Here is a 13,050-nt window from a genome sequence, read left to right as displayed (position 1 = left end):
CCTGCAAGCCTTTAAGACCGTAGATGCTCTGTCTTTTGATATCCGAGCAACAACAGCTTTCTTCGCCACATTTGCTTATGCACCCATTTTTCTTCAGCAGGTAGAGAGACTTTTAAGTCTGTAGCATATTCTATTTTAAAAAAATGTTCTATTGCATTTTTGTGAAATTTCACACTGAAAATTAGGTTCCCATTAAACAGTTTCTATACATGTTGTTCACTGACATTTTTTAGCTTTCACAAGGTATCAACATTCTCATTATTTGCATTCTGGTTGTTCTGTTTTCATTAATCTAGTTTCCTTGCCCCACCTGTATCTTTGATGGCTGGTATTTTGAAGTAGATTGCCAGGCCTTTCTTTCCAGGTACTGCTAGGTGGGCTGGTGCTGTAAAACTTTTGGTTAGCAGCTGAGTGTGTTAGCTACTGCATCACCCAGGGAACTTTTGTTTGTACTACATTTCAGTAAATATGACTCAGAAGCCAGTATGGTTGAGTCAATCCAAACTCCTACCGATTCTGTCCCTACAGAAAAGATTACAACGGTTCCATAATGCCTTAAATGTTTACAGATGCAGACTGATTCATCTTTCTCCTTGTGGAGCAGCTGACATTAAAAAAATATTGTATTACTTTTTTCAGCTAGCATTTAAAAGAAATCATTTATTGGGGGCTCATACAGCAGTTAACACAATTCATCCATCCATCGTGTAAAGCACATTTGTACATAGGCTGCCATCATCATTTTCAAAATATTTTCTACTTAAGCCCTTGATATCAGCTCATTTCCCTCCTCCCTTCCTCATGAGTCCTTGATAATTTATAAATTATTGTTTTTTTTCATGTCTTACACCAACCAATGTCTCCCTTCACCCATTTTTCTGTTGTCTGTCCCCCTGGGAGGGGCAATATGTAGATCCTTATGATTGGTTCCTCATTTCTCCCAGTGTCTTCCCCTTACCTTCCCGGTATCATTACTCTCATTATTGGTCCTGAGGGGCTTATCTGTCCTAGATTCCCTGTGTTGAGAGCTCTTATTTGTACCAGTGTACATGCTCTGGTCTAGCAGGATTTATAAGGTAGAATTGGGATCATGATAGTTGCAGGGAGGAAGCATTAAAGAACTAGAGGAAAGTTGTACGTTTCATCGATGTAATACTGCACCCTGACTGGCTCGCCTCTTCCTGTGACTCCTCTGTAAAGGGATGTCCAATTGTCTACAGATGGGCTTTGGGTCTCCACTCTGGGCTCCTCCTCATTCACATTGATATGATTTTTTTGTTCTAGGCCTTCAGCTAGCATTTTTGAACTGCTGTTCTTTCAGTTAGCAACCAAGCGCTTTAGCCATTGTGCCACCAGAGCTCCTACTTCCGTTAATACTTATCTACATCTAATTGTTTGCTGGTAACATCCAACATAAATTTATAGGGGAAAATCAAGCCAAACAAACAAACAAACAAACAAAGCACTAGTTATCTTGGTTAAGTAGTGCTACTGTAACAGGAATACCACAAGTGGGTGCTTTAAGAGGAACTTATTTTTTGACTGCTCAGGAGACTTGAAGCCTGAATTCAGGGTGTGGCTCTAGTTGGAGCTTCTCTCTGGTCTATATAATCTCCTAATAGCTGCCAGCAGTTCCTGGTCTTATAGATTCACCTGTCATCTAGATTCAATTGTGGTCTGCCTTCCACTTCCCCCTGGTGTTTCTCTTCTGCTCTTTTTATAACTCAGAGGGGATTAGGTTCAGCACCCACCTGCTGTGGTATGGCCTCATTAACATAAAAAGTAAACCCATATCTCCAACTAGGGTCATATTTATGGGTCCAGGGGTTAGGATTTTAACACATATTTGGGGAAGACACAATATATTCCCCCTTTCGGTCTCAAAATTTTGGTCCCCCTACTCAGATTCATTTCCTTTATAAGAGTAAAACCCCATGATATCATCCCCCGAAGTCTTAATCCATTGCAGCATCAACTCTAATCCCAAACCTCATTTTCTGAATAAAGAATGGGTATGCTACGTTTTGGACAGTATTCCTCAATGTAAAATACTGTGAATCCTAACCTCTAGACTTGATCCATTTGGGAACTGAAAAAAAAAAAAAGTCTAATTGTTCACTGAGGTCACATAAGTGTAGGATATCCCAATTGCCTTTAAGCTAAAATATGAACCGATTTGACATAGAAAATCAAGGGGAAGAGAGATGCCATGCCATCTAGAGTCCAAATTGAACCGTGGAACAAATGTTGAAACTTGACAAAGGGCCTTCCTCCAGAATCCAGAGAGAAAGTCTTTCCCTAAAGCCAATGCTTGTAACTTGGACTTCTGGTCTCCTAAACTGTGAGAAAATAAATTTGTTTGCTAAAGCCATCATATGTGGCATTTCTGTTATTACAGCTCTGGATAATGAAGACAAGAGCCCTAGTGGCTTAGTGGTTACATGTTGGGCTGCTTTAAATGCAAGGTTAGCAGTTCCAAACCACCAACTGCTTTGCCGGAGAAAGATCAGGCTTTCTCTACTCCTGCAAAGAGTTACAGTCTTGGAATCCCACAGGGGCAGTTCTACCCTGTTCTTTAGGGTTGCTATGAATTGGAATCGACTCAACGGCAGTGAGTTTCAGATAATGAAGACAAGGTAAGACTCTGGTGTTTCATCCTGGACAAAATTCTCTGCTTGTAGATCTTTGAGACCTAAAATACAAGTTATTTGCTTCCAAAATACAATGGCAGAACAGGTAACAAGGTAGAAGAGTTCCATTCCAAAAGGGAAAAACTGGAAGGGTAGAAGGGATATGGATAATAAAACCCAAACCGGGTCAATCTCATTTGCTTTTTTTTTTTTTTTAGGAGAGGTGACTCAGTTTATTATTTTTAACTGGACCCCATCATTCCCACATCAGGCTCCAACACGGCTAGGAGTTGCCACCTCCCAACCCCCATACCAGTCACACCCCAGAGGTGTGAAAGGGACAAACCAGTCAGAACTCTTAGGAAAAACCAGGGTTATCCAATCATCAAACAAGGAAATCAAACTACAGGATGGGTCTGGTCACTGTACATGGTGTGTGAGGTGGACAGCGTCCCTTTTGCAGCTGCAGATGTCTCCAGCTGCTGGGGCTCCAGGCATGGCATAAGGTTGGTTAGGGCAGCAATGCCGCGAGCAGCTTCATTTTCTGCGGGATCACGGAGCATCATCCAGCTTGTGAAGGACTCAGCAGAGTGGAGACCATGACACCCATCGGGGTCAGGGGTCTGACGCTCTACCCAGGGCTCGGGCTCAGACAGCTTTGGCTTCGTCCTCCAGCTCATCTAGGAAACGCTCCTGCGACACCGAGTAGAAGGTGTAACCATAATAGCAAGCACCAGGGCCCTGATGCCCAGGCCGGTCACGATATTCTGGGTCCACCGCTGGGGCAGTGTCTTCTGCCACAGGGCGAGTTCCACCTGCCGCATGAACTGCAGCTGCGTGGGGGGTCGATGCGCTGGGCCACAGGGCCACAGGGCTACCAGTATTTAGAGGGTCTCCAGCCGGGGGCCGCCATATTGCTACGCCTTCTCCGAGTCATGGGCCACGGGCCACGGGGCTCTCTCCTCATTTTCTTTTAAGGCTTTAAAATATCCTCTGTACTCAAAAAAAATATCCTCTGTACTCCAGGCATATCTGGACACTGGACACTCTCTCCAGATTCTGGGCAGAGGTCACTCAGGCCTGGACATCAGATCCACTAGGATAGTGTGATCTGAGTGCTAATTCAAATCCCACTTTCTTGGTCCATTGGCATACTAGCTTCATCTCTCAACTATAGGCAATGGCTCCATTCTCTTAACCCACCAAAACAGCAATTCCAAGCCCACCCTAAATAACAGAGTTGGCAGCCCCACTCTTTGGAACCTAGGAGGCAGTAGCTGATGATGGGTACACCAAAAAACCTGGTATTTTTTCCAAGGCTATGTATTTAAATTTTTTTTCTTTTTTAAACAAAATAACCTTATCACCTTCAAATTACACTCCATTACACTTAATACATTAGTCAAATCTGCGGTTCCATTCTTGGAAACGTTTTTCAAACTCATCTGTTTGGATGGCTGACAGCACAGCACATTCCTCAGTTTTTCCCTTCACCTCGCTGATGTCATCAAATAGCTGTCCTTTCATGTCCCTCTGCATTTGTAGATATAAAAAGAAGTCACACTGAGCGAGGTAAGGTGAGTCAGGTGCATGGGACAAGGGGGGGGGCATGCTGTTTTTTGCCACAAGTTGGCGCATTGAGATGGCTACATGAGCAGGTGCATTGTTGTGGTGGCAAAACCAGTGCCCCCGTCTGCCACAAATCAGGGTTTTTTGTTGCACACTGTTAGGCTTTCTTTTCAGAACCTCTAAATAGAAAGCCTGATTATCAGTCTGACCTGATGGAAAGAACTCCAAATGCAACATGGTTGACAGAGGTCCATAATGAGGTTTGAAGTTTGTCATCAATTGACATTTCATCTTTTTGGAAACGATAAAACCACTTGTATGTACACTTGAGTTTTTTCCATAGCATTGTCCTTGTAAGCTGTGTTCAAGATCACAACAGTTACTGTGGCATTCCCCCACCTCCACCCCAAGGAAACAAAATTTCACAGCTGAATAGTGTTCTTAAATTGGCCATCACAAAAAACGAGGTTTGTGCAAAACAGCTTTTAAGAAAAAATTCACTGTGATCAGAGAGAATCTTCCCAGGTGATGCCACTGGGTGCACTAACTCAGTCAATTGCTCTATGCTTGCCTAGCACAGGGGGTGGTGGTGGTGGTGGTGGTGGTGGTGTGTGTGCGCGCGCGTGCGCACGCAGGGGGAGTGTATGTATACTATGAAAGTGAAGCTTAGTGGAGCTTTTCTGTTTTTTGGGGGTATCCTCTCATAATTTTTGAAATCATGTAAGTGGAGTCTCAGACTCCTCTCATTCCCCCCTCCCCAACAGCTGACAGTTCTGATGATCTCTGAAGGGTTCCCTTCCCCTTGGTAGATCCCTTTTTTACTTGGAGATCAACAAATATTTGCATCCAAGTAGCTCCCCAGGGCCCATTTCCTGCCTGTAAAATTCCAGGGGGCAGACAGGTTTCCTTCATTTTATCATCTCTTTCAGGCTAAACTGACAGGGTTTCTGCTGAGGTGGCTGAGCTGATCTATCTATAGGTCACAGGCCTAATCTCTTTAGGAAAAGACTGTGTACCTACACATCCATGCTGTCAGGTCTAGGGTATATTTAGTTTTTACAAAATGATTTTCAATTAAAAAAAAGATTTTCCAAATTTTAAAGTACTGGGTTTTTGGTTTTCTTGGGCATAATTCACATGTAAACCAATCTCTTTTCTACCGTATTTCACTAGAAGCAGTAAGGAGAAACCACATCAACCTTTTTAGATCCTGCTTAGATGTCTCCTCAGCCCATTATCCAAGTTCTACATTTCACAAATTATTCCAACAGAATTTAGCTCTTGGTAACTGCCTTCTCTTCAGTGTCCATTGACATGTTCATTATGTCTTTTTAAAACCTCACCAGATCACATGGAATTCAGGACAGATAAACCCCTCAGGAACAATAGTGGAAGTATGGTGAGGGTAAGAGGATAGTCTGGAAGGGGGAAGGGGGAGAAAGGGAGAGCCCATCACAAGGTTGGATATATAGCACCCCCCACAAAGGGGATGGATAACAGAAATGTGGGTGAAGGGAGATGACAGTTTAAGATATGAAATAATAATAATATATAATTGATCAAGGATTCACAAGGGTGGAGAAGGGAGGGGAAAAAAGAGGAGCTTATACCAAGGGCTCAAGTAGAAAGAAAATGTTTTGGAAATGATGATGGCAGCATATGTACAGATATGCTGGATACAATTGATGTATGGAATATTATGAGATGTAAGAGCCCCCAATAAAATTATTTATATATAAAAAAGTAGTGAACAATAAGATTCAAAACAATAGAAAACAAAATAAAAACTTCAATTCCTTTAGCTAAATTGAATAAATTCCTTTGAGCATAAAACAAAACAAAACAAAATCTCACCAGAAGCACATTATACATACAATTTCTAAAAAAAAAAATCCACATTTCTGGCAACATCAGTTCATGGTAGTAGCAACTTTCCTCACAGCTCTGAGTTCTTTCTCGTCCTCATCAGAAACACCCTCCACGTGCACAAGTCTACCAACAGTCTTTTCAAGGCAATCTAGGCCCAGCATGTGCATTAAATTTTCACCAGTTGTTATTTATTACCCAAGGACAAAACCATTTCCTGCCCCTTGCCCACTGCCCTACTCTCTGATACCAAATTCAAATTATGTCTAAGCTACCTAGTATTGTAGTAACCAAAATATACGTGGGTGTTTTTTAAAAAGGCAACAGGTATTTCTCCTCTCACATTTCTTGAGGCTAAAAGTCCAAATCAAGGTCTTCCTCATGTTGATTCCTTTCAAGAATCTGTTCCTCCTTCCAGTGCAGCAGTTCACAGGGGTCACCTGATTCATAACAGTAGCAAAATGACAGTTGTGAAGTAGCAACAAAAATAATGGTATGGTTGGGGGTGTCACCACATGAGGAACTGTATGAAAGGGTCACAGCGGGAGGAAGGTTGAGAACCACTGGTCTAGTGTCTGTTGGCAATCCCTGGCTTTCTGAGTCTGTCTGTCTCTTGTACTCTTTAGAACCCTGAGTACTTGGGTTTAATACTCATCTTACTCTGGTATGTCCCTATTAACATTAAAAAAATCTCCTATTTCTTTTTTTCAAATCATTTTACTGGGATCTCGTACAACTCATCACAATCCATCCATCCATCCATCCAAGCACATTTGTACATTTGTTGCTCTCATCATTCTCAAAACATTTGCTTTCTACTTGAGCCCTTGGAATAAAAAAAATCCCCTATTTCTAAACCAGGATCATGCTTACAGGTACCCAAACCCTTGCCATTAGCTCGAGTGCCACTCGGAGTGACCCTATATATACCAGGTTTCTGAGACCGCAGTGGTTCTCAACCCATGGGTCGCGACCCCCTTGGGAGGGGGGTGTTTAAGGACCCTTTCGCAAGGGTCGCCCGAGATTCATTACCGTAGCAAAATGACATTTAGGAAGTAGCAACGAAAATAATTTTATGGTTGGAGAATCGCATAACATGAGGAACTGTCTTTAAGGGTCGCAGCACTACGAAAGTTGAGAACCACCGCTTTTAAGGGAGCTGACAGCCTCGGCTTCCCCCCCTCCCCCCAGCAGCCGGTGGGATCAAACAGCCAACCTTGAGGTCCAACAGCCCAACGCCTAACCCGCCGCGCCATCAGATGAATAACCCTTTATTCACCAGGGCTAGGATTTCAACACCTATTTGGAAGGGGCACACCGAAACCCGTAATACCGTGGGCGGAACCCTAGGAACCTCGCATGCAGTAATGATCTACTGCCACCCAAACACGCCTCCATCGCGCATCAGTTTAGCAGCTAAGGCATTGCTGCATCCCGGTTTCTCCTTCCCAAACGAACTAGGAACCGTCAGCCTTTTCGAGGTACCCTACTGAATGCCACCTCGTCATTGCTGCAAGCGAGCGATGCATCTGTAACTTCTTAAGACTTCCTCCTACGGGATTCGGTCTGCAAGTCCTCCTGAGCCACGCAGGCGACGCGAGCTGGGGCAGTGCCTCCTTTTTTTTCTTTTTGCAGGGGCGGGGGTGGGGGTCCAGCCTGGGGGTGCAGGGCCCGGTGACCGGTGTGTGGGCGCCATACCGCGGTGGGAGGTGGGCGAAGAGGAAGGGGCCGGGAGGGAGGTGGACCTCCACCTCCGCGCGATTCCGTTTCCCCGGCGGCCGAGATGAAGTTCAAGTGGCGACGGGGAGCGGACGAGGAGGCGAAGTAAGCCGCGGAGGGGGCGGGTGGGGGGCGAGGCCAGGGAGGCAGATGACCGCTTTACCTGAGGGACCCCCGAGGCTCAGGAAGGGCCGGTTCCTCGGGGTCAGGAAGGCCGGCGTCCAGGCGGGCAGCAAGCAACCCGAGCGGGCGGGCGGGCGGGAAGGGTCGTAGCCTCGCCCCTTGAAGGCCCGGAAGAGCAGCTTCTGCGTCCGACGGGCCGCCGCGGGAAAGTGGCCGCGGGGCCGGGCTGGGCAGCGCTCCGCCTCGCCCGCGCCTGCCCGGGGCCTCGCTCGCCGCTGCGGGCGCGCTGACGGGAGGCGGGCGGGCGGGCGGGCGTGTCGTGCGTGTCTCTTTAAGGGGCCGAGCCTGTGCGGCCGTGGGGCGGGCGGGGTGCGCGTCGCTCCTTGTGTTAGGGAGAGAGGCGGGCGGGCGGGCGAGCGAGCGGGCGGGCGCCGGAGGGAGGGAGGGAACGAGCGAGCGAGGGAGCGAGCGAGCGAGCGACGCGGGCCGCCCCTGCCGCCGCCGCCGCCGCCGCCGCGGTCGGACCAGCGGCCTCCTTCCCTCCCCTCCCCTCCCCTCCCCCGCGTCGCCCGCCGCGGGGAGGGGGCTCGCGTCGCCGCCGCCGGCCGCTCCCCATGAAGCAGCTGCCGCCGCAGTCACCTCCGAAAATGGGGGATTTCTATGACCCCGAGCACCCGACTCCCGAGTAAGTACCAGCCCCGTGGCCTCCTGCCGCCGTCGGCCGCCGCAGCCCGGGGCCGAGCGACCTGACGAGCGGAGGCGCGGGCCGGCGCGAGGAGTAACAGGCCCGGGGCGGCCTCGCGCAGCCGGCCGCGGCGCAGGCCCGCGCCCCCGCCTGGGGCTGCCTGGCTCCGGGCCGCTGCCGCCGGCCGGCGGGGCCCTGCCTGGGCGCCTCCGCTCGCGTCGCCGCGGCGGTTGGGCCGGCCTGTTGGGGGAGGGGCGGCCAGGGCCTCCGTTGCCGCCGCCGCCGCCGCCGCGTTCGCTGGAGCCGGCCTTCCAGAGGCTCGGCTGCTTTCGCGGCCCGCGCAGACCCCACTGCGGACGAAGGGACTGTGTCCGCGGAGCTGCCGGCGCGGGCCCCGGCCGGGGGACGGGGTGGGGGTGGGGGCGGAGGGTAGGCCGCGAATCCCCGGGCTCGAGTGAAAACTCAGTCCGGCGCTCGGGCGCCCAGCGGCGGCAGCTCGCACCGGAAGGGCCTCGCGTGCGTCGCCTGCCTCTGGGCCGCTCGGGGGTCCACGCTGCCGTCTCGGCGTTGATTTTACCTCCTGGAAACTCGATTCCTACCACGTTGTGCTTTCAGCTTCCGATTCTGCACCCTTGGCACTTGGGTTTTGTAATGGTGGTGAGGCTTGTGTGGCCCCGCTGCTGAGGTGACACGGGGTTGGTTTTTCCACTCGAAAATGAAAGCCGTCGAAAGTGGCTTACATCCTCTTCCAGATGATGGGATTTGCATGCACACGACACTTTCGGACAAGCCACTGCCTCGGTAACTGGACCCTTTTACCCTAAATGGATGACTTTCTACTCTACCCTTGTGAAGACTTAAAAACCAAGAACCCGGTGAGGATTCTCTGAGGAGAGAGTGTTCTAGAAAACTGAAATGTCGTTTCTCCCGGTAGTATTTTTCCAGCCCAGACAGGGCACTTCTACATTTCTGTTGGCTCTTGCATCTGCTACTATATTGGATGGACACCTGAGAGGCTTCTGCTCCCAGGCCTGCAGCCACCTCTTCTTCCTCTGTGCCTTCCGACACCATTGTTTTAAAAAGTCACACTTACACTCTACTTGAAGTCTGGACCACGCAGGATTCCCATTCATAACATTTGACAAGAGGATCCAAGGAAACTCACTTTCTGACCAGAATGATTCCATGAGCTTTGTCCTTTCTACACACTTGCGATATGACTGCTTTTGAGCTTCTTGACAAATCTTTTCACTTTCGTTCAGAAATGTTTATTGGACTTGATAGGAGTCCTAAAGTTTGATCGCAACACAGAATAATTCTGTTCTGATGTTGATGGTCGTCTTTGAAAATCTAAAATAAAAACCAGCTCTTATTTGGAGTAGTTGACTCAGCATGGCTTTCTCCTTTCATGGGTTCTTGCCTAAGGTAGTTAACATTAGCTCAGATGAATTATTTTGACGTACGGCACAGTCAGTTCATTACAAACTCATGTATGACAGGCTGGTTTGAGACTAGAAAACTTCAACAACAAAAGGAATGATGTGTCATGATTCAGTAAAGACATAGCCTATCTGTACCAAGTAACCCCTAACTCCCGAACGGGCTAAGTGCCTTGTAGTCAATTACTTTTGCCAATTCATTCCACACAGGCTAGAAACTTTCAGTGGCACATCCTTACACTTGGGGACAAAGATAATTTTTCTTATAACTTTTGGAGAAATAACATCATAAGTCTGTCTTTGGTGAACACAGGTGCAGAAGGAGCCAAAGACTTTTATTTCTTTACACAGTCTTGGGGATTTTGTTTTTTACCACTTTTCCGTCTCTACTGCTTCGTATTTTTAACAGTGATCAAGTTAGTGCTAATGTCCCCTAGGAATCTACAAAGGACTGTAAAACATTTTCTGCCATAATCTTGTTAAGAATTAGAAGGACTTTTTGGTACGCACCCTGGGACATTATCGGCTGTTTTACGGATGAAGAGCCTGAAGTGGTAGCTAGTTAAGTGAGGCAGTGCGTATAAGCTAAATTAGCAGATTACTACTCATGCTGTTTTGGAGAGACTCTCTAACTTAGGGTTAAAAACTGGGTTTCGAAACAGACCAGGATTTGAACATTGAACAAAAGACAGCTTCTCAACTTTGAGGTAGATGTAATGGTAGCAACCCCACAGGATTTTTGGAGGGATTAAATGAGATAATGCACAAAAAGCACTTGGCGAATAGTAAGTGCTTCTAGCTAGGGAACAATTTAGGAGGTGGGATTTAAATCAAGCATGAAAAGATTAGGGTGAGGGGGAAAGAATAACTAACTGCCCTTTTTAGATTTTAACATGGTTAAATGAAGAGATTGAAGCTTGAAACAAATTCATTTTGATAACGGGGGGGGGGGCAAGATTTTGTATTTGTTTTATATTTAACTTTTTAATCATACACCGCTGTAGGACCTGTTCCCCCACCCCTTCTCGCCCCTCCCTCCCTGGCTCAGGCCATTGTGTTTCAGGTGAAAATGTAATGATTACATGTAATCACCTGAGTCTGTGCACTAGGTGTCCACTATCAGTCTGACCCAGGGCCAGATATGAGAACACTATGTCAGTTGGATCCATTTAATTTTCATAATGAGGAAGCTAGGCAAGCAGATAGAGGTGTTGAATTTTGAACACAGGAATATCTATTGTGTAACAGCCACACAAAGCTTGATTGAGTATACAAAACAAAATCTGGCGCTTCTGAAGGGCAATATGTAATTTATATAAATGTTCAAAGCTAAATGCTACGGAAAATGGAGCCGAGTAAGAATTCAGAATTGCCGGCCAGAGGATTACAGTCTAATAAGGTAGGGTGGACAAGATTAAGTGGTGTTTAGGCAAACTCTTAAAGGGCAGAAATTAGGCATGGGGCGGTGGGGGTGGGGGTGGGAGAGTGGGTAGATTTCCAAGCACAGGGAACAGCTGGTACAAGGGACTTGAAGCATTCTAGTTATCCTATGGTGAGATTGGAATGAGTAAGAAACAGTAATAGGATATTGAGGCAGGGAGGTAATGCGTTGAGGGACAGATGTTGTAGAGGCTTCTAGAGCTATTGTAAGGACTATGCTAGAAATCTTGAGTAAAGGAGTAACTTTAATGGTCTGCTTTCAGCTTCAGAAGCATCATTCCAGTTGCTGGCGAGAATGGTTGAAAAAGATGTCTAAGGAGGCTAGTAATCAAGGTGAGAGATGCTAGTAGTGACTTGTAGTGCCAAGGTGGTAAACAGGAGATTGTCAGAAATTCTTGGATATGTTTAGAAAAAATCAGTATGGTTTGGATGTGCCATGTCAAAGTCAAGGATGATTCCAAGATTTGGCTAGCAGTTGAAAAGATGGACTTGCTATCGACTAAGATGGGGATGACTGGGAAGAAAGAATAGGTTTGGGGGATAGATTGAGTTCAGTTTTAGATTAGGTAAGCTTGGGATTTATGTTCGACAAGCCTGGAGTTCAGGAAAAATGTCTTCCCTGGATATAAATTGTGCTTTGAGTGTAGTTATTAACTTAAGCAGTATTCAAAGATAGGGGACTGAATGATCACTAAGGGCCCCAATGTAAGAACCAGAGGAGGAGTAAGAAGTGGTCATTTTATTATTTTTAAATTTAATTATTATATATATTTTCAAAACCATTTTATTGGGAGCTAATACATCATTCCATAATTCCATCACAACAAGCAATGTTGTACAATTGCTACCACAAGCATTTTGAAAACATTCTCTTCCTTCTTGAGCTCCTTGATATCAGCTCTCCTTTATCCCCCAGCCCCCAGTATTAAGAGAATGGTTTCAATGTGCAGGCAGCGTAGGGTTTTTAGGAACCCTGATGAGTCAACCTAACGCAAGCCATGGTTACTTGGTCAACTGCTAATCGGTTACCGGTTAGAGCCACCAGCCATTTCATGGGAGAAAGATGTGGCATTCGCTTCAGTAAAAATTACAGCTTCAGAAACCCCATAGGACTGTTTGATAGGGGTTATATTAGTCAAAACCACTCTGGCAACTACGTAATTTAATGGGCAGGGAGGCTCTTAATATAGACTGCATCTGTGAATTTAGAGGGACTATTACCTCGTTCTGCTTTCAGCCAAAAAGTAAAACTCAATGTAACGAAAGCCAAAATCTTCACAATTGGACTAATAGATAACATCACAATAGAGAAAAAGTTGAAGTTGACCAGCATCTCATCTTGCTTCATAATACTAATGGAAGCAGTAGTCAAGAGATCAAGTGATACATTGCATTCGGTAAATCTGAAATTTTACTGCAAGACCTCTTTATAGTGTTGAAAAGCAAGGATGTTACTTTGAGGACTACGGTACATCTGATCCAAGCCATGGTATTTTCTATCACTTCATATGCATTTTGGACATTGAATAAGGAAGACTGAATAAAAGCATTCATCTGAACCAAGGTGCTGGTGAAGAAT

At 46.5% G+C, this 13,050-nt stretch overlaps 1 protein-coding gene across 2 annotated transcripts in view; it reads left to right on the top strand.

Annotated features, from left to right (window-relative positions):
* The first annotated feature begins 8,339 nt into the window (after positions 1-8,339).
* The window catches only part of SETD2 (SET domain containing 2, histone lysine methyltransferase), a 121,222-nt gene continuing 116,511 nt past the window's right edge, over positions 8,340-13,050 (top strand). For both annotated transcript variants that reach the window (XM_075547238.1, XM_075547237.1), the window contains exon 1: positions 8,340-8,592. In XM_075547238.1, coding sequence (XP_075403353.1) covers positions 8,522-8,592 — 71 coding nt within the window. In that variant the 5' untranslated portion in view covers positions 8,340-8,521. The remainder of the gene's footprint in view (positions 8,593-13,050) is intronic.

Source organism: Tenrec ecaudatus, chromosome 4 (assembly GCF_050624435.1).
Source record: "Tenrec ecaudatus isolate mTenEca1 chromosome 4, mTenEca1.hap1, whole genome shotgun sequence".
Taxonomy (NCBI): Eukaryota; Metazoa; Chordata; class Mammalia; order Afrosoricida; family Tenrecidae; genus Tenrec; species Tenrec ecaudatus.
Note: the sequence above shows the minus strand (reverse complement) of the source record. Positions and strands in the feature narration are given on the sequence as shown.